This window comes from Heloderma suspectum, chromosome 3 (genome assembly GCF_057233095.1).
Source record: "Heloderma suspectum isolate Gila_16-S chromosome 3, 16-S_ref, whole genome shotgun sequence".
In the NCBI taxonomy this organism is placed as follows: domain Eukaryota; kingdom Metazoa; phylum Chordata; class Lepidosauria; order Squamata; family Helodermatidae; genus Heloderma; species Heloderma suspectum.
In genome coordinates, this window is record NC_139460.1 from 185,336,952 (window position 1) to 185,364,869 (window position 27,918).

General features: G+C 44.0%; 1 protein-coding gene across 13 annotated transcripts in view; it reads right to left on the bottom strand.

Annotated features, from left to right (window-relative positions):
* The window catches only part of GBF1 (golgi brefeldin A resistant guanine nucleotide exchange factor 1), a 265,435-nt gene that overhangs the window by 33,340 nt on the left and 204,177 nt on the right, over window positions 1-27,918 (bottom strand). For all 13 annotated transcript variants that reach the window (XR_014788747.1, XR_014788745.1, XM_084841340.1 and 10 more), the window contains 7 exons: window positions 25,069-25,133; window positions 24,505-24,628; window positions 22,459-22,530; window positions 17,100-17,194; window positions 5,546-5,699; window positions 3,795-4,017; window positions 1,442-1,596 (listed from right to left, as the gene is read on the bottom strand). Coding sequence is in view for 11 of the 13 variants with exons in the window: in XM_084841340.1 (XP_084697466.1) it covers window positions 1,442-1,596; window positions 3,795-4,017; window positions 5,546-5,699; window positions 17,100-17,194; window positions 22,459-22,530; window positions 24,505-24,628; window positions 25,069-25,133 (888 nt within the window). In the remaining 2 variants the exon portion in view is untranslated. The remainder of the gene's footprint in view (window positions 1-1,441; window positions 1,597-3,794; window positions 4,018-5,545; window positions 5,700-17,099; window positions 17,195-22,458; window positions 22,531-24,504; window positions 24,629-25,068; window positions 25,134-27,918) is intronic.

The following is a 27,918-nucleotide window of genomic DNA, read 5'->3' on the forward strand; positions in this document are numbered from 1 at the left end:
ATCCCAAACATCTCTAGGTAGGGATGTGAAAGTCTCCTGTCTGAAATCCAGGAAAGGCACTGTCGGTCCATGCAAACAGTACTGAGCTAGGTGGACAAAGAGTCTGCAGCAGTCCTCCTCCAGGAGCCCCTGCCAAAGAAGTGAGGTGGGTGGCTATTAGGAGGAGGGCCTTTTCTGCAGCGGCACCCCAGTTGTAGAACAAGCTTCCCAGAGAGGTTCATCTGGCACCTACATTGTGCTCATCTCGGTGCCAGGTGAAGACCTTTTTATTCTCCCAGGCATTTTAGTTTGTTTTTATCTGGTACTGTATTTTAAATTTCTTGCTGCTAGCTTCTGTTTGATCATTTTATTTTTACATTATAGTTTAAACATTTAAACTTTTCTACTGTATTTTATCATCTATATTTTATTGTTTCATATTTTATGGTTTTAATTGTTGTGAACTGCCTAGAGAGCTTCAGCTATTGGGTGGTATAAAAATACATAAATAAATACATAATAAATACATAAATAATAAGGTAGCTTCCTATGTTCACCATTAAAGACGGTGGGGGAGAGAAGGCCCCTTTATCCTGCTGCTTGCATGCTGCTGCTTACCAGCTTAGTAAGTAGAGAGGGAGGGAAGGCAGGACAGAAAGTGGGGCTTATGGATTTGTCTTGTGTTGGAAACAAGCTGACCATTTCCAGATTTGGAGGAAGCAGGTGGGCTCATTTCTAAGCCAATCCGATGCAAACTCAGGCTGTTTGCCCATCACTGTCAAACACCACATTATCATCATCGTATTTATTTCATTTCTATACCACCCAATAGCCAAAGCTCTTTGGGCCGTTCACAAAAATTAAAACCCTAAAATATAACACGATAAAAACATAATCTAAAATCTTAACGTACAATAATTTAAAACAATGTAAAACAGCTAAAAAATAATTAACAATACAATATCAGGACTCAATAACAGAGCTGACATTAAAACCCCATCTTATGCCATCAAATACCTAGGAGTAGAGGGAAGCCTTAATGTAAAACCAAAAAGATTACAATGCTGGTGCCAGGAGGACCTCATTGGGGAGAGCATTCCCCAGTCAGGGGGCCACCATCAAGAAGGCCCTCTCCCTTGTTGCCATCCTCCAAACTTCCCTTGGAGGAGGCATTCAGAGGACAGCCTCAGTCACTGATTGTAGCATATGGTAGGTTGATACTGTTCACACACAACTGGGGTTACCTTTGCCATATTTGGAGGCCTAAGAACAGTTTCTCATCACATAGGCAAATTCCAAGAACTTCTAGCATGTGGAACAGTTGGGCTAGTTGTGAACTGGGAGATAAAAATAGTCCCTGCTGCTTCGTCACAGGATTGTGATAGGGAAAATCATTTCTCTACAGCCTATTATTTCAATCTAGACATCCATAAAGCTGGTGGAAGCCCTAAGTATAACTTACCACAAGCCAGCCACTGTTTACCACATCCACATCAGTGACAGAACGATGTATTTTGCCTTGCTTGCTGTGATCTGCATACACCTCTGAATCAGAAGTGTACCCACGATCTAGGCTTGCTTCATTTGGGTGATAGATCTCACTGTCTGACTGAGCCCCTTTAACAAACAAACATAATGGAGTGAGACAAAGATACAATACCTATTTTCATCCCAGCAGACCGCTATGCTAGTGAAAACTGTGTAAGAAGCAGGGTAAAATTACACTTCCAATCTTTCACCTTGCATAAAAAATAGCCAGGGCAGCAAAAGAAGAAAAAAGAAATCCTAACTACTTTATCTTGTAAGACTGTGACTTCGTAATATTACAAAAATGGATTCTCATTGTGCCTGTTCCCCAGCATAAATGTTATTTTCAAATATGACAAGCAAGGGAAAAAAGCTGGCTTACACACTTTCGTGAGCTAAGCTGTAGCTAACCCAACTTCACGTAAAACTGAACACAACATAAAAATTCTGTAAAATATCTCATCAAATATGAGACAAGTTCAGGGAAGGAAGAATAGGGACAGAGAGACCACCACTTCTATCCCCAAAATCTGGACTATGCTGTCATCATTAGAAACTTTTCTAACCTTACTTAAGGGTGGTCAGTACCACTAGACTCTATGGTAGTATTATTGAGTTGGTTAGAGAGATCATGTTGAAAGAAAATACAGAATTAACTTCTAACCTTTTAATAGAAACAAAATTGCTTATAGTACAATGCTGGGTAAAGAAAGCACCCTTCACATTTCACCACTGATTGAACCAAGTGTAGGGGACAGCAACTATGTAAAACTGACATATTTCATTAGATTTGGCTAATGACAGTCATAGCCTCCAGAAAGACTAGCAGACTAGAATATATTTACATTTTGAACACTTTTAGAATGTATTTACTTGGAAAATGTGCTAGTAACGGAACCACAAAGTGTGATATAATTTCTTTTGGTTTAATAATAAATTGCATAGGACATTTCATTTTCTGGGTTTTTTTCTTGAAGCCTGTGTGTGGCTTGTCTTATTTTCTTGAGCTCATCAGAGCCATCGGCACATCTGCTTTCTGCTTGTAACATACTGTGGTCTGAACCATGTAGGCTGATGGCTGGGTGAGGTGGAGTGCTAGGTAGTCATACCTTTTTGACAGAGTTTGGGATTAGATGGCATCTCGGGCACTTTTAACTCTTACTTTTTTCCTATCAGTAAAATCCAGCATTTTAACAATCAGGCATAGAGCACCAGTGTGACATTCCTGCCCTGGGGTATACCTTCTTCAGCTTCTACCTGTAGAAACTGAAAAACCCCTCAAGACATCTGCCTCCACTTTGGTCAGTTGTCCTCACTAACACACAAAGCTTCTGTCCCTTTTACTCTCTGGGTTAAAGAGACACCCAATATCCGTAACTGGTTCCCTCTACCCAATACAGGAGAAGTAACAAGGAAACAGATTTTCTAATTGCAGTGCAATAAGCCAAACAAACACATAGGATTTTGTATTAAAAGCAAATAAAAATTATTTAATACAAAAAGAGTGATATATTGTTATTAATCAATCTGTACGTGGTCCTAAACTACCTACTCTACCCCTTCTAAATCCTGGTTCCAAAACCCCACCAACTAGATGTAAATGTGTCAGTCCCAAAGGCCCTATCTAACTGTCAGCTCTCTCCTTTTAAAACCTCAGAATCCTCACACACACAAGCCGCTCCCACCTTTCACTCACCCTGAAACGCTCTTTTAACCCTAACTTACCTGGGTTACACTTAACAATGCAAGTATATACATCAATATAACGAGCACATGTTACAACCAGCAATAAAGGGTAACTGAATTTCAAAAAGAAACAAAAATGAGGAAGAGCTTACACAATTTTAACTCCCAACATCTTTCAACAGGTCCATGAAAACATCCCTTGTATCATTCCCACTGAGGTTACCAATTGCACAACTGTATATTAGAGCTGTGTCAGGACTCAGCCCTTTGCATCAGTACCGCACTTCTGCATCTATAGTGGTTCTACACAAGCTCAAATGAACAAAGGGGAAGTTGCTGTCCCTCATAATAGGCCCAAGCCTTTCATCTGCTGCTGTATTTAGTATCTTATCACAAGGAGTGGGGGAAGGGATGGCAAAAAATGGAAGGGACAAAACTGCTGGCTTTTAACATGGGTAATGTAATTTATGGTAGTTGAAGTTAAATTTTGTTTTTCTGCAATCTCGCTTGGTAAGCAAAAAGCCAGAGGCAGAAGCTGCTAACTTAACAGGTTGACATCAGGTTCCCCAATAAAAGGAGTCACTGCCAATGACCAACATTACCTGTGTCAGTCTCTGCTCTTGCTGTAGCCTGCAGCGTTGGGGGTGGTTTCACCCCTGAACCAATGCATTCCAGGAGAGTAAAGAGTGTGTACCAGTCATCTCCAGAGTGGATGTTAGCAGCGTTGGTCTTGAGAAGCTCATGAAGGCCATACGCAATCTGGTGACTGGCCCGGTTCAGCATGCTGGGCTTCATCATGAGCAAAATGCGCAAGGAAAGCAGCACCTGCTCAGAGGGAAGCAATAGTGAATACCATAGGGCCTTATTTTTGCTCTTTGCTTGCATTACTTCAAGCATTTTATAGCCACTACAATGTCTGATATGAACGATGCAGAAGGAGGGTACTTCTTGATGTTGCTGCACTAAGATGTCTGAGTTACACACTTGGTCCCAAGCCCATTCAGTGATAATCATAAGACACTCCTGTGTGCCTCAAAGACAATGAGATATAAACAGCTCATAGTTCATACAATAGCTTCAACTATTCCACTTCAGAACAGAAAGCAGGCCAAACACAAGTTTCTTGTTTTTTTTAAAAAAAACAAAGTTAAGTATCAGGTTGCTCATGTCTCATGACTCAGGGAATTTCCCCAGAAGCTTACCAACTATGCTACTATGTCACAAGCTAAACCTCCTGTTCTTGCACCTATTGTGGAAAAGGATCCTGTTAGATGGCTTCTCCCCCCTCCCTGCCCACTTCACTTCTTTCATGTGGAGTGTGGCAGCTTTCCCCTTTTATGTATTTCTGCTCCCATCTTGGGAACTTTCCCAGTGTTTGTAATACAAGAGGACCTGCAATAAAATGATGCAGTGCGGAGTGTTCCAATCAGTCAGCCATAGCCTCCTCCACAGGCTTCAACAATTACACTCACCATGGCAAACATGACACTGTGCTCTGGTAAGCATGCTGGGCAACAAGCCTTTCTCCCAAAGCTGAAGCTGCAGAGGTGAGTGGGGATCATCCTTGCAGTGATCCTGGCCCACTTCCCAGCTCCAAGGTTGGGAGGAAGGCTCTGACAGCTGCCAAAGCCCAAGGTTCTCACTCACTCTTTCCTGCAGGTTGAAAGCATCTACAGGAAAGAGAAGCAGTGAGGGGAAGCACTTTCAACCACTGCTCTAAGCCCCAACTCCTACCATAAGCTGAAACCCACACTCTTCCGAAAAGAGAAAGGGGAGAGGGAGAGGCTCCTTCAGCTGCTTCTGGACATTGGGGATCCAAGACCCTTCTCCAAGCAGCAGTTGAAGCCTGAATGCTCTCCACCTGCCTTTCCAACAGGGAAGGTTGATGGGGGTGCTTTTGCTGTTTCAGGGGCTGGGGAAGCACTTGCCTCCAACCAACTGGAGGGAGGGGAGATGGCGGACATGAAAATGTTTGGCTTGGCTAGCAAGGCCATCTGAGAATATATTCCATGCCCTCATACACCCTAACACTCACTTAAGATTCCATGGCCATTGAGCATGCTCAGTCACCATTGGATTGTTCCCACCACACCACCCCTGGCCCGGATTCTTTTTTCCAAAATATTTTTTGTACATTCACAAACCCTGGAGTTCCCCAAGGCTACTGATACCTCTCCTCTTGTGCACAGATGGTACCATTATGGCTACAAAAGGATTGGCATGTGCCTCTGAACTTCAGAAACAGAGGGAATGATGGGTACTCTGTGCTCTAACTGAGAAGAGAGCCAGCATTCTGGAGACACCATGACAGCAGCCCCTCCAACAAGGGCCAAGATTCTACAGCCACCTTTACCTGGGGACTGATTTCTTCCCTGCGCAACAGACGGATTGCCAGCCGTAACAGCCCTACCACTGCCCTCTCCACTAAGAAGCAATACTCCATGGCATTAACACACAAGTGGTAGAGGTGGTCTCGTACTGCCTGCCACACAAAGGCCACACGGTCCCTAGAGAAAGATGGAAGGAGAAAGGGCATTGTGATAAAAAGATACCTACAAGCAGAGTGTCAGATGGCCCACAACCCAGTTGGAATGTGCACACACTCTTATAGTTATATTATTTCTCTCACTCACACTTCATGCGGGCACAGGGAGCAAGAGAGGAGTCCTCTGACCCCATTCAAGTCAGCGTGTGTGCATGTGTGTGCGTGCATGCACGCGCGCACAGCATGCATGCACACACAATCTGTGGAGAAACAGAAAAGGGACACAGTTGCAAGCTGGTCATGAATACTGGGACTCTGGGAGTAACGATAAATTATGCAAACATCAGCTAATGAGGTTTCACAGTTCCTGCCTTTCAGGTCAGCACTGACATGAGTGCAGCCAGACAAGACAGTGGGAGTGGCAGGAGCACATACACTCTCTAGGTAAAAGAATCTTGAATATGCTTTCATCTCACTCCGTAGATTCTTGTGTGCATTAGTGAGATGCATGCATCTGTATATAAAGATCACCATAACTCATGCACCAAACAGCAAATGGGTGGTCCTTCAAATTAAAGTAAATATAGAAGGGACATTCAAAAGTTTAAGGAATACTGAGTAAAGCTACCATATAACATGGGAGGATATAATTCTTAACTGGTTACTATAGGGTACTATAATCCAGTCCTATCAACAGGACTATGCTCTGTCTTGTAATAAAGGGAAATTGTTACCATAAATTCCTGTTCCCCCCAAATTCCTTTTCTTGGGGAAAGTAGGAGGGCATTCTAGATCCTTTGGGTTTGCTCCTTCCATGTAAAGAGAAAGGCAGAGCCAGCTTCAGAAGGACAGGTTGCTTACCTGTAACTGTGGTTCTTCAAGTGGTTATCTGTACACTCACACATATGGGCTCTGCACCTGCGTGAAGCCTCAATTCGGGAAACATCTATAGCTGAGAAAGTTTTGGTGGGAACCCTCCCTCACCATCCTACTGCACATGTAAGGATTTTCTTGGGCCTTGCCATTTACATTTGGGTACAATATGGGGTATGGGGAGTTTAGAGTATAAGGGGGCTCTAGTGGGGTAATGCTTAAAATGCAACAGGGCAAGTAGGGGAGCAAAAGGATATACAATCAGGATATCAGGATATACAATCAGTATATCGGGATAAACTGATATATAGTTTATCAGTATATAAACTGATAAGAGCTATCTTGTAACCTTCCAACTGCCTGTATTCTTATAAAGGAACTAGCCAACAAAGGTTCGTATAATCAAAGCTATGGTTTTCCCAGTAGTAATGTATGGCTGTGAGAGCTGGACTATAAGGAAGGCTGACCGCCGAAGAATTGATGCTTTCGAACTGTGGTGCTGGAGAAGACTCTTACGAGTCCCCTGGACTGCAAGGAGGTCAAATCAGTCCATCCTAAAGGAAATCAACCCTGAGTGCTCATTGGAAAGACAGGTACTGAAGCTGAAGCTCCAATATTTTGGCCACCTAATGCGAAGAGAAAACTCCCTGGAAAAGACCCTGATGCTGGGAAAGATTGAAGGCAAAAGGAGAAGGGGACGGCAGAGGATGAGATGGCTAGATAGCATCACCGATGAAATGAATATGAACTTGAGCACACTCCGGGAGAGAGTGGAGGACAGGAAGGCCTGGTGTGCTATGGTCCATGGGGTCACGAAGAGTCGGACACGACTTAACAACGACAACAAACGGGTAAGGAGTCACAGAAAAGAACACATTGTGGTTTGGCATTCCCCTGACTGGAAACAGAGGGAAGCAAACGGAGCCTTTGATTGCATAAAAGGAGAACTAAGGCTCAGTTTGGAGTAAACAATATATATCAGGGATAGGAGGGAATTTTGGGGGGAAAGGTTGGACTTTCTGGGAAGGATATGTGACGTGGACCAAAAGATTTCAGAATTTCAGAATATGTATTAAGAAGGAGGTTACCAAGTTTGGAAAGGAATTTAAGTCCGATTATGATGAAGACAAAATGAGTCTCTCCTAGTTCAGGGACTCACGGGGGTCTAGTATTGCAAGAAGGTTCCAAAACTTTGCTGGAGAAAAGAGGATCCTTTGGTATGAATGGTAGGCAAACCGCTGCAAGATTTGTGAGTAGGTCTTATCTTTGCTTGGCTGAATGGAAGGTTTGCACATGTGTTCAACTTTCTTTATCTTTCTTTAATAAATGCATTTAGCTTATGCCATAGTTTTAGTCCTTATTTTTAGAATTTAAGAGAATTTGAATGAATGTGAACACTCTATCTCAAATTCTCGAAGGAACCTCACCTACTACATCAGCGCCAAGCTGAGACTGTTGAAAGTAAGTATGCCCAGGACCCTGAAATTTTAGCCTCCAGTTTTTCCCTTACACACATATCCCAATGGCTCCCGCCTATTCCCTCAGTTCTAGTGAGATCCCATTGTGGCCTAGGAACCAAGGGCAGTAACCAACACCTTGGTACCGATGCTCATCTGAACATCAAGACTGAAGCGGGGATGGTGGATGTGAATGCACAGGTGACCACTCGAAGAGCAACAGTTACAGGTAGGCAACCTGTCCTTCTTCTTCATGGTCTCTGTGCATAACACATACGGGAAATTAACAAGCTCACTTACGCTGGGTCGGTGTCCTAATGAAGAACCAATGACAACATGGCCCTTCTGAAGGAACAATCTGCTCGGGACCGTACATCCAACTAGTAGCGTCGTATAAAGGTAGTTGGGCCCGACCACAGTGCTGCATGACAGAGGGCCAGAATGGAGATCTCCCATTTAAATGCCATGTCCCCATCACCCTGGCCAAATGAGCTTTAACCGGTCCGGACAAGTCCAGACCAGCCAACTTGTAGGCAAGGACAATCGTCTCTACCACCTCGAGGAGAGGTGTTGTGATGTAATGACAAACCTTTCCTCTTACCACCTTTGCATAGGAAGAGGTGTGGCGACTGTCTAAACCCTCAGTTTGGGACTTTTAGCACACCAGTGCCCAATAAACATCCAACATATGCACTTGACTCCAGGTCTGATGTGTGGTACGGGAAGAAAGCTGGCAAAATGAAGTCGTGGTTCATATGAAAATCAGATATTACCTTCGGTCTAAGCATTGCCTTGTCCCAATGAAAGGTGAGGTGCATCGATGCGGAGAGTGGACCACTCACTAGCATGCCATGCCGATATGATCACTACAAGAAATGCTACTTTGCGTGACAAAAGATGCAAGTCAACAGTCACTAATATTTGAAGGGCTTGGCTGTTAAAGCCTGAAGGACTACTGACACACTCCAATGCGGCACAGTGGGCTGTACTGGAGGCATAAGATTTCACAGTTCACGCAGAAATTGTCTAACCACAGAGAAAAGGTAGAAAAACCATCTCTCAAGACATGATGCTGAGATTGCTGCGAGATATACCTTGAGAGAAGACAACTTGAGACACTTGTTGGACAAAGACAAGAGAAATGGTAAAACTTGATGAACCGAACAATCAACCAGATCAAAACTATTGCAGGCGGCAAAAGCAACAACTTTGCCTACTTGTGGACGTAAGTAAATCTTGTGCCTGGCTTTCTAGCGGCATTCAGGATAGGGATGTATGAAAGTGACTTACTTTTCGCGGATTATGTTGATGGTGGGGGGGGAGGCGTTCCGTCCCTCCCCCCCGGAATCCTGGATGGCCGGCTGTGCTCCGTGGCAGCTCCGCGGAGCAGCCGGCCAGGCCCAGCCCAGCCCAGCCCAGAGCCGTCCGTAGCCGGATTTCCGGCTGCGGAGGGCTCTGGGGGGAAAAAAACAAAACAAACCATGTACGCAAATGGCGGCGGCTACGGCTGCCGCCATTTGTGTTCCTTATTTTGGGCCATCTTAGTCTACATAAATATTTACGTAGACTATGACGGCGAAAATAAAGGGGAACGCAAATAGCGTAGCGGGCGCTATTTGCGTCCCTTTTTGATTCACCGTTTTAGCCTACGTAAATCTTTACGTAGGCTAAAACAGCGAATCAAAAAGGGACGCAAATAGTGCCCGCTACGCTATTTGCGTTCCCCTTTATTTTCGCTGTCATAGTCTATGTAAATATTTACGTAGACCAAGACGGCCAAAAATAAGGAATGCAAATAAGGAATGCATTTGCGTACGCGGTTTGTTTGTTTTTTAAACCCACCCAGCCATGATAGGCTACGTAAAGATTTACGTAGCCTATCAAGTCGTGTTTTGTTTTGTTTTTTAAACCCAGCCATGATAGGCTACGTAAATCTTTACATAGCCTATCACGTCTTTTTTTTTTTTTTTTTTTAACAAGACTGGAAATGGCGGTGGCGGCAGCCAGTTGGAAGACCAGCCGCCGCTGCTGCCGCCCAGAAGATCCGCCCCAGGTAAGTCTCATCCCGGGGGGGATCCGCGGGGGGGTGGTGGCGGCAGGCCGTTCCGCCACAGAGTTCGGGGGGCCGAATGCACTGGCATTCGGCCTCACCGAGATCCGTGGCGGAATTCTCTGACATCCCTAATCCAGGACCATCTGAACAGCTGCTGAGACAGGTGGGTTGATCACAGACTCCTCAGCTTCCAGGCTGCCAACAGTAATGTACTGAAGTCCAAGTGCTGAATCCAGCTGGGGTCGCAATGCAACAGGCCCAGTCTCGATGGCAGTCAAATATAATGTCTCTGTGCCAGATGAAGGAGCAGAGCAAACCATCCCTGCCTGGGCCAACAAGGTGTCACAAGGATACAATCCATTTTGTCTGTCATAATTTTTGTCAACACCCTTGTCAGTAAGGGGAATGGAGGAAAAATGAAGAAGAGCTCCACACTCCAGTTCTGAAGGAAAGCATCCCCTAGGGACTTTGAGCCGATCCCGGCTCTGTTCCAAAAGTATCTGCATACCGTGTTCTCCTCCATCGCAAAGAAATCTGTTGATGGGGCACCCCATCATTGAAATATCTAATTCAGCAGTTTGGGATGAAGCTGTCATTCATGGGATGGTTGGAAAGATCGACTCAGGTGATCCGCCAAAGCATTGTCCATTCCTGCGATGTGAACAGCTGTCAGGGAGATGCTTCGAAGGATACACCACTCAAAGATTCTGATGATCAAGTCCATCAATGATACCATCCCTGTTTTGCCTTGTTTGTTGATATAGAAGGCAACAGTGGTGCTGTCTGAAACCACCTGCACATGTTGTTTCTGAAGACTGACATCGAAGGCTTTCAAGGGTTTCAAGCTCCATGGCTAGCAACTCAAGAATGTTGATATTTTTGAACTTCTCCCTTTCTGACGAAGAACCTCGAATCCTGAGAGGCCCACAATGACCTCCCCACCTCATAAGGGATGCATCTGTCATGAGCATCCTTGATGGGGATGGCTGACCAAATGGAACACTGACCAGAAGAGGGCATAGTGTCAAGCGGACTAGAACACCTAAAAGGGGTAGGCTCTTCCACAGAAGCACTGAGGGTGACAATAACAGGCTCCAAAACTAACTTAGTGCTAGGAACATGCTGTCGTCCCCCAGTCCAGAATGCTCAGAGTGACCTTGAGATGGAAAACAAAATCAGGGAGGCCTCCAAACAAGGAAGTGTTGTAATAATGGACAACTGCAATTACCCCCACATTGACTGGATAAATGCATGTTCCAGCCACAAAAAAGAGGTTAAATTTCTCAATGTCCTAAAAGATTGTGCCCTTGGTTTTAATCCTAAGTGGTGTCGCCCAGGAACTAGTATGAGATGTAAATGTTGTTGAACCAATTGGAAACAGTGATCACAGTGCTATTATGTGGAAAATTGCCAAGGAAGTCCAACACAGTCTCATTTGACTTCAAAAGAGGAAACTCCTCTAAAATCAGGGAACTGGTGAAAAGGAAAAGGAGGAGTCAAGAGGATTAAATCCCTTCAGAATGCTTGGAGATTGCTCAAAACCACAATAATAGAAGCTCAGCTAAAATGTATACCACAGGTTAGGAAAGGTAGCACCAAGTCCAAGAGGTCAATGGCATGGTTAACGACCAGTGTTAAGGGAGCTATTAGAGAAAAGAAGGCTTCCTTCAGAAAATGGCAGTCTTGCCCAAGTGAGGAAAACAAAAGGCAGCACAAGCTTGCATAAAGGCAATGCAAACAGACAATAAGAGATGCAAAAAAGCATCAAGGCCAACAGTAAAGAATTCTTTAACTATATCAGAAGCAGAAAACCAACTAGGAGGCAGTTGGACCATTGGATGACAATGGAGCTAAAGGAGTAGTGAAGGAGGACAAAGAGATTGCAGAGAAGCTGAATTAATTTTTCTCCTCTGTCTTCACTGCTGTAGATACAGGACAGATACCTGTGCCTCAACTGATGTTTTCAGGAAGGGAGTCTGAGGTACTGAGGCCAGGTGACAAAAGATGAAGTTCTCAACCTTATTGATAAATTGAAAGCAAACAAATCACTGGGCCCAGATGGTATCCATCCTTGAGTTCTCAAAGAACTCAAATACGAAATTGTTGATCTTCTAACCAAAATACACAATATGTCCCTAAGATCAGCCTCTGTACCAGAGGACTGGAAGATGGCCAACGTAACACCAATTTTCAAAAAGGGATCCAGGGGGGATCTGGGAAATTACAGGCCCATTACCTTAACATCTGTTCTGGGTACATTGGTGGAAGGCATTATTAAAGATAAGATGAGTAAGCATATAGAAGGACAAGCCCTGCTGAAAAAGAATCAACACAGCTTCTGCAAAGGTAAGTCTTGTCTCACTAACCTTTTAGAGTTCTTTGAGAGTGTCAGTAAACATGTAGACAGGGGTGATCCGGTAGACATTGTTTACTTGGACTTCCAAAAAGCTTTTGACAAAGTCCCTCACCAAAGACTCCTGAGAAAACTTAGCAGTCATGGAATAAGAGAACAGGTCCTCCTATGGATCAGTAACTGGTTACAGAACAGAAAGCAGAGAGTAGCAATAAATGGAAAATTCTCCCAATGGAGAGAAGTAAATAGTGGGGTCTCGCAGGACCAATGCCTTTCAACCTGTTCATAAATGATCTGGAATTAGGAGTGAGCAGTGAAATGGACAAGTTTGCGGATGACACCAAACTATTTAGGGTGGTTAAAACAAAAAGGGATTGTAAAGCGCTCCAAAAGGATCTCTCCAAACTGGGAGAATGGGCATCTAAATGGCAAATGCGGTTCAATGTAAGCAAGTGTAAAGTGATGCACATTGGGGCAAAAAATCCCAACTTCAAGTATAGCCCAATGGGATCTGAGCTAGTGGTGACCGACCAGGGAAGAGATCTTGAGGTTGTGGTGGACAGCTCAATGAAGATGTCAACCCAGTGTTTGGCTGCTGTAAAAAGGCAAACTCCATATTAGGCATAATTAGAAAGGAATTGAGAATAAAACTCAATATTATACTGTCCCTATATAAATCTATGGTGCGGCCACACTTGGAATACTGTGAACAGTTCTGGTCACCAAACCTAAAAAAAGATATTGTAGACCTAGAAAAAGTGCAGAAAAGGACAACTAAAATGATCAAGGGACTGGAGTACACCTTCTCCTAAGACCGAATCTGCTGTGAGACTGGCACTCCAAGCTTACATGATGGAATATGGTTTAACTGATGCTTGGAGAATTCTACATCCTGCCAACAGAGAATATACCTTTATTTCACCATAATTGCTTTAGATTATACTATTTTTTTAGTATAAAAAATACACTTGTGTGCATGCCAGTCCCAAACCCGGATAAATGGGGAGGGTTGGAGAAAGACCAGGCAACCTACTCCGGAAAAAGTTTGCCAAGAAAATTTTATGGAAATGCTCTCAAAAGTATCAGATATGGTACCCAACAGCAGGCCCCCAGGCCAAAAGGTACACAACAAGCTACTGGGGAAGAGCAAGGGCCTCTGATAAGTAATCATGGCAAAAATAATGTGTCTGGGGCAAATCCAGCAGGAACCCCAGCTGTTGATACAGCCAAAGGTGAAAGTAGGGGTCTGCACTGTACAGAGATTCATCGAATAGCAACATGGAATGTCAGAGTAATGAGTCTAGGCAAATTGGATATTGTTAAACAAGAAATGGAGAGGCTAAAAATTGACCTTCTTGGAGTCAGCGAGCTACACTGGACTGACAATGGCTTTTTTCAATCAGAGGACTTTATTGTTTATTATTCAGGACATGATACTAAGAGAACAAACAGGGTGGCGTTTATTGCAAACAAGAAATTTGCTCGAGCAGTGGAAAGTTTTTCGATGGTCAACGATCAAATTATGACCATTCGTATTCGTGCCAAACCCCTCAACATCACAGTTGTCCAGGCCTATGCTCCAACGACTGACACAACAGAATTGAAATAGAAAGTTATTATGCCACCATACAAGAAACCCTGAAATCAGTACTCAAGAAAGACATCGTTTATATACTGGGTGATTTTAATGCAAAAGTTGGCATCCAAGTAGAGACAGGCATCACAGGTAGATTTGGTCTAGGGGAAAGGAACGATGCAGGTGACCGTTTGGTACAATTTTGTCATGAAAATCAATTTCGAATCATGAATACATGGTTCAAACAGCACAAACGTTGCTGTTTGAACCATGTATTCATGATTCATGATGGACATCAGCAAACAGACTTTATCGTAATCAGATTGACTATGTCCTATGCAATTATAGATGGACCAGCTCAGTACTTGCGGTCAAAATATATCCAGGCACCGACTGTGGTTCAGATCATAAATTGTTGGTGGCAAAAATCAGAGTTAAATTATGTAACATTAAAAAGACTGCACCACTACGGAAGTTTGACATCACCAAAATTCCTTCTACTTACTTAAGTGAAGTGAAAAATAGGCTGGAACTGCTGGTTACAGTGGAAAAAATGCCCGATGAACTGTGGCAGGAAATTTATAAGATCATCACTGAAGTAGCAGTTGAGCATATACCATATAGGAAGCCAGAGAAAAAGTGTAAGTGGCTCTCAAGTGAAACTATCAAAATAGAGGAGCAGAGAAAAATGGCCAAAGCAAAAGGAAAATGGGAAGTCAAAGACGACTGAATGCAGATTTCCAGAAGGCAGCAAGGAAAGATAATGAAGTCTATTGGGGCAAGCGTTGCAAACAGTTAAAAGAGGACTACATGAGGGGCCATATCAGGAATGCATTTATGCAAGTTAAAAAGATTCGAACATCATTTACTGCTCACAAAAACACTTTCCAACGACAACAACGTTCCCAACAAGGCAATCACAATGGCAGTCGAAGAAGAACTGAGGGAATAGGCAGGAACCCATTGGGACATGTGCAGTAGGAAGGTGGGGGAAGGTTCCCACCAAAATGTTCTCAGCTATAGAAGTTTCCCGAATCGAGGCTCTGCGCAGGTGCAGAGCCCATATATGTGATGCACAGAGACCACAAAGAAGAACTGTGTTCTCCGCTGAGGCAAATCTCCCTCTTAAAGCAGAATGGAAGGGGAATGAACCATGGCTCCAACAATATCACCAGAAAAATCTAAAGCAAATGCCAACAAGGGCAAACTGTAAAAGAAAAGTTGTGAAACTGGTAACCATGAAAACAAAACAGAAAAGAAGTATGAATATAGAGAAAGGGAGGTAGGACAACATTCGGGGAATCCCTAATTACCTCTCCCACTTTATCTATTGTACGGAAGGACGAGCCATTCTACCAGGCCTACTGAAGATCTCCCTCATGAAGGCTCCTCCTCCCTCAACTGTCACCACGAGCAGACATTCCAACAGGCTGTATTGGGAGATGAGTGGCACAGCAGGACCATTCCATCAGGCCTGCTAGAAGAATTAACCCCCCCACTTCCTTCCCAATTCCTTTTTCCTTGTGTGTCATGTCTTTTTAGATCGCAAGCCTGTGGGCAGGGACTGTCTTGTTTAAATGATTATATGTAAACTGCTCTAGAAGCCTTTTTGGATGAGGAGCAGCATAAAAATACTTAAAATAAACAAACAAGCCTATAATACCACTTGAACACACAGCAGGAGAAAGAATGCTCTCCTTCTTTTGAGAACATGAAGCTACTTTAAGGAATTCAATTTTTCTCCAAGATACGGGAGAACATTCTAGATCCTTTGGGATGTAGTGAAGTAGTGTTCTTTTAGGTCCGGCTTACAGGTGAAGACAGAGTTCTTACTAGACTTCTGCAGAACTCTCCAATTAAATGCCGCAGAGAAAAGATCAATTCTTGCTTCGTGAACATATGCAAATCTCTTCTAAAGGAGCCCTCCCACAGAAAGAAGTGGACCATAATCCCATAACTTCCTAACAGCATAGTAGGCCAACTCAATGCAATCCCTGGGACTCCCAATGAACAAGGCTTCTTGACTTCCTAAGTGCCACAGTCCTTACCAAGAACCATGGAATGGCCTTCCAGACATCCAGCCTATGTTGCTGCTTTTCCTGTGAGGGCACCAAGTTAGGCAGAAAAAGGAAATGGTTATTTCCTGCCACTGATAGAAAATCAAATTGGTATATGACATAAAGGATGGTTCTGGCTAAAGAATTATTTTTTCAATATGGAAATGTCCTGGAGTCCTGCAGGACGTCTATGGGCCAGTTCCCATGATCAAGTAGCCCAACCATGGCTTATTGAAGCCATGGTGAGCTGCGACACATGCTGGTGGCCATTTTGAATATTCAAGCCACAACCACAGCTTGTTGTGTCATCTGAACTCGGTGAGGATGGGTTGTTGCCATGGTTAACAAACTACCAAGAACCCATGGGCTCTTTTTGGGTTGTGGGTGGTTTGTTAACCAAGCCAACAACTTACCCGCTCCAGGTTTGGATGACACAACAAGTCGTGGCTGTGGTTTGAATATTCAAGTCACCTGGCATGTACCACGACCCAATGTAGCTTAAATAAGCCACGGTAAGATCCAGTCTATGGCCAGGTCCGGACAATCACAATGGGAAAAGAAGCCCCATGGCTCCCCACCCCCTGCTCCACATAAGCCACTTGTGTGCCCGCCGTTTGTCTAATTAACAATGACATGGCACAGGTTATCATGTTGTCCGAACATGGCAAGGTGTGTGGCAGGGGTAGTTTCTAAATCATCCACAACCCATGGCTAGTTGTAGGGGTTGTGGGGTGGTGTAGAAGCTACACCCACCGCACACCTCGCTGGGGTTCCGATTACACGATAACCCACGCCATGTTGCACGTAATTAGGCAAATAGCAGGCATACGAGCGGTACACGTGGAACGGGGGAAAACGCCACAGTGGCTTCTTTTCCCATTGTGAGCGTCTGAACCTGGCCTATGTGTCATCCTGTTCTCTTCCCACTAACTGCCTAAAAGGTCAAGGACACAACATTAAACAATTCATGGAGATAGTCCACAAAGAACAGAAGATTCCACATTCACGGTTCATGAGTTGAAACGCCTATGATGATGTATCTATATGGCTCACCTGTTCTCCAGAACAATCCTCAGAAGCATCTCCAAACAGAAAGCACAATCTTCCTCATCATAGCTTTCCTCATCAGGAGTCACAGAGATGAGAGCCTGAAGGTGTCAGAGAACATCCACAGATACATTCATTTATTTTGTTATTTTTAGGCCACCTTTAAGGGTAAAACCCTCTCAAGGTGGTGTACAAGATAAAACAATAAAGTTAAATAAAAAAAGTGATTATGAATAAAATCAGCAGCTCAAATTTTGTTAAAAGGCCAGCAAAAACAGGTGGGTTTTCAGAGCTTTCCTCAAGACCTGCAAATAAGGTGCCTCATGAACCCCCACAGAAGCTTATTCCAGAGGTGTGGGCTAATACCAAAAATGCCCTCTTCCTTGTACTTGCCAGTTTAACCGCCCTTGGAGAAAAGCAAATGAGAAGGGGCTCTGTTGATGATTTCACAGTGTAGGTGGGCTGGTACAGATGAAGGTAGTCCTTCAAGTAAGCTATTTAAGGCTTTAAAGGTAAAAACTAGCAGTTCAAATTCAGCTCAGTAATGCACTGCCAACCAATACTTTTGGAACAGTATTAGTGTCACATGAGCTGACCACCCAGTTTCCACTAATATCCAGCTGGCCATATTCACCATCTGCTGAAATTTTCGAACCATCTTTAAAGGCAGTGCAATGTAGAGCACATTACAGTTAGGGATGTCAGAGAATTCCGCCACGGATCTCAGTGAGGCCGAATGCCAGTGCATTCGGCCCCCCGAACTCCGTGGCGGAACGGCCTGCCTCCCCCCCACCCCCCTGTGGATCCCCCCCCGGGGCGGATCTTCTGGGCGGTGGCGGTGGCGGCTCCGGCGGCTGGTCTTCCGACTGGCTGCCACCGCCACCATTTCCAGTCTTGTCGTTTTTTTGTGTTTTTTTACAAGACGTGATAGGCTACGTAAAGATTTACATAGCCTATCATGGCTGGGTAAAAACAAAAAACAAAAAAAACCCTCGTACACAAATGGCAGCTATGGCTGCCGCCATTTGCATTCCTTATTTTTGGCCATCTTAGTCTACGTAAATATTTACATAGACTATGGCGGCGAAAATAAAGGGGAATGCAAATAGCATAGCGGGCGCTATTTGCGTCCCTTTTTGATTCACCGTTTTAGCCTACATATTTACGTAGGCTAAAACGGTGAATCAAAAAGGGACGCATATAGCGCCCGCTACGCTATTTGCGTTCCCCTTTATTTTCGCCATCATAGTCTACGTAAATATTTACATAGATTAAGACGGCCAAAAATAAGGAACGCAAATGGCGGCGGCCATAGCCGCCGCCATTTGCATACGTGGTTGTTGTTTTTTTTACCCAGAGCCCTCCATGGCAAGAAATCCGGCTGCGGACGGCTCTGGCCTGGCCCTGGCCGGCTGCTCCGCGGAGCTGCCGCGGAGAACAGCCGGCCGTGGAGGATTCCGGGGGGGAGGAACGGATCGCCTCCCCCCCCCGTCGAGGATTCCGGGGGGAGGGACGGAACGCTTCCCCCCCCACCATCAACATAATCCACGGAAAGGTAAGTGACTTTCATACATCCCTAATTACATTAGTCCAGCCTGGATGTCACCAGAGCATAAAAAAGCTCATGAAAGATCTGCCCTTTCCAGATGAGTCTGCAGCTGGCATAATAGCCTGAGCTGGTAAAAAGTTTAGAGTCTGATATGGAATGGGTATTCCCCACAATATGTCTGCATGTCTCCTGGGCAGTTGTGAGCAATAGGCATGAAAAGATGAAAAGTCATGGAAGCTTGTACATCTTTGAGTGCACTGCTGCTGTGGAGTAGCAGAACCACCAGTTCCGGTTCTGAATGTTTCATTTCACCAGGGATCCAAAAACCAAAACAACTTCTACAGACCTAACGGAGAACAGCCAACTGAGTCCTTATCTATAATCTATGTAATCTGTGATCTCATGTAATCTGCCTAGAGAATTTAAATAATCAATGAATTGCCCATCTTAGTGCTATTTATGATGCCATTCCAAACAACTGGGTTTTGCTTCACTGTTCAGCATGACAGACAAACTTGTATCAAAAATAGCAAAGATTAACACTTCCTTGGAGCTCCACCCCGTACAGCAGTCACCCAGCTCAGAACGTCTAAAGCAACAGATACTCAAAGAGAAACTTTCAATAGTAGAACTGGAAAAATGTCAGAAAGGTCCAATGAAGAGAATTAAGAATTGGACTTGAAACACCTACCAAATGTAATAGGAAAAAAGGGAGAGGGGGATATTCACAAAATGTCTCCAAAGACCAAGCTCACAACATGAAACAAATCACAACATGAAACTACATCCCTTCTTTTCTCCATTGATCTCAAACTCTCTCTTCTGTACATAAACTAATATTCTTTGATCCAGGTGGGCAGATTGGAGCAGAACTATAGATAACCCTAAAAAAGGACAACTCACAGGTAAGGGCCCAGTTAGTCATTTTCTAGGTTATCTATAGTGCTATTCCAAATAATTAGAATACACAAAAGCAGTACAAACCCATGACTTTGGAGAGGGCTAAAATTATCAAAGCCCAGGGAAGAAGAGAATAAAGGACCAAAGAATAAATCTAAAATGGCTTGCAGCCAAAAGCAGCTTCTGCTGAAGAGAAAGCATCTATCCTGTACTGTTTTTATAAAGGAATGCAAAGTCAATGAGGGTGCAAAGGCAAAATCAATGAAGTCTTTACAAACCTGTAAAGCCCACAGACTGCAGCCTCTCATACAGAGTGAACCATCACCTGCACTGGGGGTGGAGTCTCCTGACTAGTAAGCATATCTTTATCTATTTAGATACAGAAGCTATTACTTGTGCTTGTTAATCCTACCACCACAATAGAGGAGAATCTACTCTAAAAGGTCCAGTTTTAGAAATAATCTGCAACTTATTGAAGGTAATGTCAGTTGCTAAGACTGCAACTTGTCTGTTTGGGGTTGTCTTAAAGTCCTTTGATTAAATAAGACTATTTAATCCAATACACATTAGGCCTTTCTAGGTTATCTATCCAAACAATCAGAAATAGAAATACTCTCACCTTTCCTCAGGAACCTCCAATTTGGGTAACTGACACAAAACCTGGCATAGTAATTGCATATCTCTGAGGGAACATGAAATGATAGCTGAAGGTAGTCCAAATGGCTCTGAAGAACTCCTGGTCTGTGAGGAGAGTCAAAAGCACCTTGGAGCTCTTGCTTGTCCTTCATTCTGCCTTGAAAAGTATACTAGAAGAAGCTCAAGTTGATAGCTCAAAGTCCGGGGGGGGGGGGGATGGGGGGGATAAATAAATAAATAAATAAGTCTGCTTGCTGTGGAGGCAGGGAACTGGGAGACTGCAGGAGAAGGTGGAGCTCCAAAAATAGCAGTAATCTTTTCTTATTTTGCCTATCAAGCAGTGGAGTGAAATCCTATTGTTTGGAGTTGCACTGTAAACAACCTAGAGAAGGGGGAAATATAACAACCTTGTTCTTAGAACCCTGCAACTGTTTAAGCCTATGGCTCGTTGTTCTCATGTGGAAATCCCCAACCCAGGAACAAATCTAGCCAAGTATCTTGTGGAAGATGCATGCCAACTCAGCACGCCATACTTCCCTAGAGTCTGGGGCATGATGAATCCCTGTTCACTCGAGCATATCGTCCATATACAGTCAGGGCCAGAAATATTGGAACAAGGATAACTGTTTTGGCAGTTGGCCTCTGTATACCACCACATTGAAGTTGAAAGAAAACACACCCAGATGGGAGTGAAGTCAAGACTTTCAGCTGTAATTCAAGGGGCTTGACGAAAGTGGGGCACTAACCATTCAGGAAGGACAGCCAGTGGCATACACACACACCCATCATTGGTGGCTCATAAGTAATGGAACGAATGGCTGACAAGCAGCTGCATGGCCAGGTGTGGCCTGTTTCATGGGTACCCCATGACCAATCAAGCAGATAAAAGGCCTGGAGGTAGTTCTGAGGGTTACATTTGCATTTGGAAGCTGTTCACTGGAACTCCCAACATGAGGTCCAAAGAGGTGTCCATGCAAGTGAAGGAGGCCATCATTAGGCTGAGGAAACAAAATAAACCCATCAGAGAGATCGCAAAAACAGTGGGAGTGGCCAACACAACAGTTTGGAACATCCTGAAAAAGACGGAATTAACTGGCAAGCTCAGCAACAGCAAAAGGCCTGGAAGACCATGGAAGACAACTAAAGTGGATGACCACAGAATTCTGCTCATGGTGAAGAGGAACCCTTTCACAACATCTAGCCAGGTCAAGAATGCTCTTGCGGAGGTAGGCATGTCATTGTCAACATGTACAGTCAAGAGACAGCTTTATGAATATAAATACAGAGGATTCACAACAAGGTGCAAACCACTGGTAACACTCCAGAACAGAAAGGCCAGATTAGCCTTTGCCAGCAAACACCTAAAAAAGCCTGCCAAGTTCCGGCATAAGGTTCTTTGGACTGATGAAACCAAGATTAATTTGTACCAGAATCATGGGAAGAGAAAAGTATGGAGAAGGAACAGCTCATGATCCAAAGCATACCACATCATCTGTCAAACATGGTGGAGGCAGTGTTATGGCATGGGCATGTATGGCTGCCAATGGAACTGGGTCACTGGTGTTTATTGATGACCTGATTGCTGATAAAAGCAGCAGGATGAATTATGAAGTGTATAGGGCTATACTTTCTGCTCAGATTCAGCCGAATGCTGCCAAACTGATAGGACGCCACTTCATATTGCAGATGGATAATGACCCCAAACATATAGCAAAAGCTACCCAAGAGTTTCTCAAGGCAAAGAAGTGGGATGTTCTTCAATGGCCAAGTCAGTCACCTGATTTCAACCCAATAGAGCATGCTTTCCACTTACTGAAGACAAGACTGAAGGCAGAAATACCCACAAACAAGCAGCAGCTGAAGGCGGCTGCAGTAAAGGCCTGGCAAAGCATCTCGAGGGAGGAAACTCAACATTTGGTCGTGTCCATGGGTTCCAGACTTCAGGCAGCCATTGACTGCAAAGGATTTTCATCCAGGTATTAAAGGCGATCCTCAAGTTTGAAATGATGTTGGTTTGTTCCATTACTTATGAGCCACCAACGATGGGGGGGGGGGGTTGTATGCCACTAGCTGTACTTCCTGAATGGTTAGTGCCCCACTTTTGTCAAACCCCTTGAATTACAGCTGAAAGTCCTGACTTCGCTCCCATCTGGGTGTGTTTCCTTTCAACTTCAATGTGGTGGTGTATGAAGGCCAACTGCCAAAACAGTTATCCTTGTTCCAATATTTCTGGCCCTGACTGTAGCTCCAACCTGCCTGGAAGGCTTATTCATCCCTCACCTTCATTAGTTCCTGCAGGGATTCCAGTTGCAGAAACTTGCTTTCGGTGATCAACTTCTCTGGATCACATTGCTGTAAAAAGATAGTTAAAAGGAATGTACATTAGAAGAAAAACAAGGCCTAACCATGTCAGGGCATTCTCCTGGAACATACAAAGTACACAAATGGCCTTGAGCAGGTCCAGCATGTATTGCCTACCAATGTGTACCCCCACATCAGTTATTAGGGGGAATTACTTCTAGGTTTGAATTCCTCACGCCTTTTTTTTTCTAGAAATTAAGAAATGTAGTCCCTTGAAAGCATACTCAAGTTGAGATGAACCAAACTTATATATACAAATAGAATAAACAGAGCTTAATAAAATAAACAGGACTTCACTCATTTTTTTTAAACATTGCTTGCTACTATCCAACATTACCCCAGTTCAGTATTAAGGCATCATGGCTTATGGCGATGCTCCAGGGCTGGAAGGCCTCTAGGGATCCTCATATGGATCCATTTTGAAATGGGGGGGGGGGAAACACACATCTAATATCCAGTGTCTGGATCTCCCCACTCCCCATTTTGAGTCTGTTGCCATCCCTTTGATCATTTGCCAATGACTAAATTCACCTCCTCCCCCAATCTGATGGGGAACTATCAAATCTAGTGTTAAAACAGCATTTTCCCTGAGGAAATCACCCTGCTTGTGTTTTCCTGTCTGCCATGAATCTGAATAGTGACTCAACTGGGTCAGAAAGATGAGGAAAATACATACAGCTCACTGACAAAGGGGACCTAAGAGTTGACTATATTGTATTTCTAATGGCAGAATGACTTCTTTGCTATGGAGAGCATAAATGTAAAAGCCTCTCCTAAGGATGCTGAGAGGCTTGAGGAGTATCGATGTGAGAACCAGAGTCACAGCACCAATTGTCAATGGGGGGAAATATCAGCCCCCTAGTCCTCTTAATGGCTTCTCCTAAGGCAAGCGTCTATGAATACTAACATTTTGCTACTGCTATATAGCAGTGAGAGGGTTTCTATTATTTATTTAAAATATTTTACTCCAGACTTTTGGCCCGAAGGTCAGTTCAAAAACCAGGGTTGGGTATGGAAATGTAGCTCAGCTATGGAGTTCACTGGTTATCCTTGAGTGAGCTACTCTCTCCCAGCCTAACGCTCACACAAATGTTCAAGGTAAAACACAGCTTCGCACTTCTTGGAGGGAGAGCAGAATACAGCCCATAACAAATTGACAAGGATCAGGACACTGAACTCTCATCCTCACAGGAACCCAATCCCTTGCCTGCTGAAGAAAAGGCCCCTGAGTTAATGGTTCAGGGTGAGGATTTGCTCCTGGAAAGGCATCACAAGGCTTCCACATCCCTAGGACCCAGAAAGATTGTGGGGGATGGCTCCCCTGCATCTAGAAGAGGTTGCTTTCCTGTCTTCAGACTCTGAGGACTCTGGCCACAAGGACACTAGCATGCCACAGCCACTCCCACATCAGAAGCAATTTGAGGCTGCTAAAACGGGCCAGGTTCCTTTAAGAGACAAAGCTTCAGTCAGTGTGGAGGAGGAAGCCAACCAGCCTAAAGGAATCTCAACTCTTATTTCAGGCTCTGTCTTGATCTGTTCCTTGCTGGAGCAACATACAGACAGCCCTGTCTGGCTTCTAGCCTGAACACCACTCAGAGTTTTCCATGGTGTTGATTAATTCCCATCTGGCTTCCCTGTGAAACCTGACCTACCCTGCAAACCAAATTACACCAATACCTAGCAATGTGAAGCCCTCGCCGCAATTCAGGCAGTGCAGGGCATCGAAACGACCCACAGCCTGAAACAGTGCACAAATCATTAAATAAATGCTTCTTTGGAAAGAAGCAAATATCTAAGATAAAGTTACACAATATAAACATTTCCTGTGGACAGGAATTTCACACTAAGCTCCAATTTCACATCATGTTCTCTGAGAAGAGTTGTAGTACATCTCTGAAAAGCATACAGACCCCACTCTCCACTTTTTAGTATATATGTCCTCCTACCTTGCTGGCCCTAAATTACCTTTATACACTCCAGGGCCATTCTCTTTGCCTCCTGGTTCTCTGTAGATGGCCCTCTCATTCCAGATTGTTCTGTGCCACTCAGTGTCAGCCAGCTAACAAAACTTAGCACCGTAGACTCACCACTACAAAACAAAGCACATATTGAGGGATGAGAAAGTATTAAACGTGCTAACTGAAAATGAATTCTCAGAGTGCCAATCCTTAAGTGACCAAAATAGCACTAATTCACTCACAAGTGGGAGCTTTGGGGAACCCCAAGACTTGCAAAATTATAAAAATCTTTAGAAAAAAAGAGGGGACACCCAAAAAGTTCAAGGTGGACTGAGCATGTACAGTGGTTACAGAGTACTGACTGACTATTGGAAAAAAATCGAAAACTGGAGGATGGGGAATGGAATATCCTGCAAAAGGGCATGGCTAACTGGCACACTGAACAGGAGCACTCCCCACTGAAACATGTTGTTGCAGTTCCATTTGTATTGTCTGTCATCCAATAGGCTTTTATCTAGCAACAATAGAACATATTTGCCTTCTAGTCTGCCACACTAGCTAGACTACTCACCGGTTCGAAGGTGTCTCCTCACGCTGAAGAGAGATTTTGCCATTGGGATCTACAAAATCTTCAACCTGTAAATCAAATTAATATATTCATAATTTTAACATATTTTACTATATCTTAAACCACCCTTCATCAAATAGATACCAGGGCGGTATACCAAGAAGACCAAAATGGTCATATACTATACAATATTACAAACATAAAAACACAATCATAAAACTTTTTTAAAAAGGCAATAAAATACTGGTCAGACTGACAAATTAAAATGCTTGGGCAAACAAGAAAGTTTTCACCTAGCACTGAAAGGATAACCAAGTCCGTGACATCTCCACAAGGCTCTCTGCTTTGTTGACATGTAATAGACATTGTAAGAAGAGCTTCCCCAGCAGATCTTAAAACATGGACAGGCTGATATAGGGAGAGATGCTCCTTCAAGTATGTGTGTCCCAAGCTGTTTAAGGCTTTAAAGGTCAAAACCAGCATCTTGAATTGGGCCTTCAAGCAAATAGGCAACCAATGCAGCTCTTTCAGAATCTGTGTAATATGATCCCAACATGAACACAACTGTTAACATTTAGGCAGCCACATTCTGCACTAGTTAAAAGCTTCCATGTAATCCAGTCAGGAGGTTACCAGAGCATGACCAACCATGGCCAGATGATCCCTCTCCTGGAACAGTCATAGCTGGCAACCAGCCAAAGTTGGTAAAAGGTACTCCAACCCATTGAGGCCACATGGACCTCAAGTGTCAATGCTGGATCAAGGAGTACTCCCAAGCTATGTACCTGCTCTTTCAAGGAGCTGCACACCCAATTATGGGAAAGAAGAACCACCTATCCACAGGGCCCCATCTTTTCAAGATTCAGCTTCAGTTTACTGGTTCTCATTCAGCCCACTACTGAGTCCAGAGACCAGTTCAGCATCTGCAGAGCTTCACCCAACTTAGATGACAAGATGAAACAGAGCTGGGTATTACCAGCATATTGATGACAGTTCATTCCAAATCCTCTGATGACCTCACCGGTGGCTTCATACACATGTTAAAAAGCATGTGGGACAGGATGGAATCTTGGGGACCCTGCAGCACAAGTGCCACAAGGGCCAAGCAGAACCACCCCAAATCTATCTTCTGGAACTGACCCTACAGGCAGGAGCAGAACCACCATATCACCATGCCTCCTATACCCAATCCACAAAGCCAGTCCAGCAGGTTATCAAAATATCAAGGTATCAGTTTCTATCAAAAGTTGCTGAAAGATCAAGAAGAATCAACAGGTTCACAACTCAGGACTGCCAGTGCCAGAGAGAATAATTGGGAGCTATTGTGTTGATAGCCCTTTCAATCTCACCATTCCATAAGCAAAACCTGGAGTTTGACAAAAGCACCAACCACGTCAATTCCCCAAGAGCATTCAATAATCCATCAGCTTCCTTAAGTCTCTGGGAGTGGACCACGCTAATTGATCCACCACCCATGCAGAGGGGAATGGCTACCATCAATCTAAACTACATCAAGAAATGGTGACTGTGACATTACATGTACATATACTATGAATTTGTGGTTATATATGTGGATTCCTGTTATGACTCAGTGTTTTATAGTGACTATATCTAGAGTAAGAATGGGATGAGTGACAGGAAGCATGGCATATTTGCATGTGTGACATGATTGGCTGAGTGAGTGAAGCGGGTGAAGGGGGTGTGATATATAAGCAGGGAGCTGTGCTTGTGTAGGGCAGATAGGGTTTTTAAAAGATAGGGCTTTTGACAAGAGAGGGTTAGAGATAGAAAAGGGGATAGGGTTTGTGGAGAGTGTGAAGAGACAGATTGTGATAAGATAGAGGGTGATTAGGATTTGTGCGGATAAGATTAAAGCTGTTATTTACTGTTCAACATCATAAGTCTGTAAATAATAATAAATACTTCTTTGTTTTATAAAATCCTATGCCTACAGCTCGTGACTACGTAGGGGTATTTTTAAATTTTTATTTATTGCATTTATATTCCACCTTTTTTCCTCTTGCAAGGAACCCAAGGCGGCTTACATTATCTTCCTCTCCATTTTATCCTCACAACAACAACCCTGTGAGGTAGGTTGGGCTGAGAGTCTGTGACTGGCCCAGAGTCACCCAGTGAGCTTCCATGGCCGAGTGGGGACTAGAACCCAGATCTCCCGGCTCCCAGTCCATCACTCTCACCACTACACTACACTGGCTCTCTCACTGGGTAACTGTACTAAGAAGAATTACAAAGGTCAGAGCAAAAGGCCAATGTGTCCTCACAGCTCGAGGATTAAGTGTGTTGGACCTGAGGTAAAGGTCCTGGTGGCAACGCTACTGAGCGTGTATGGTAGAAGGTGTTACTTGCCTTGGGAAAGGCCTTATAGAAGAGGTATTCTCACTGGGAAATAGGCAGGAACACCACAACGACCATGATAACATGATCATACACAAAAAATCCAGACCCCTAGTCTCACTCAAGAACACCAGGTCAAAAGTATGTCATGCAAAACGTGTTGGGATGATGATATATTGTTGGACTGATTACTTTTTGAGACATACTGAAAAAGCCCCATGATTGTCATGGCAGCTATGATATCCAGAGCTGGTCCTTCTAACACCACACCAGAAACCACATCAGACAGCTCAGGTAGGGAGACTGATGGGTAGTGGATGGTCACTGGCCCAACGCCAAGTACAATCACTCAAAACTGGCACCCAAGCAGACTGGTCTTGTGAGGGAGATGATTTATTTGTAGCCTACAGCACCACTCTCCCAACCTTCCAGCTGATGTTGGTGCTGTACCATATACTGTTCCAGGTCTCTTCTTCAAGATGACAGAAGTATTTCCCA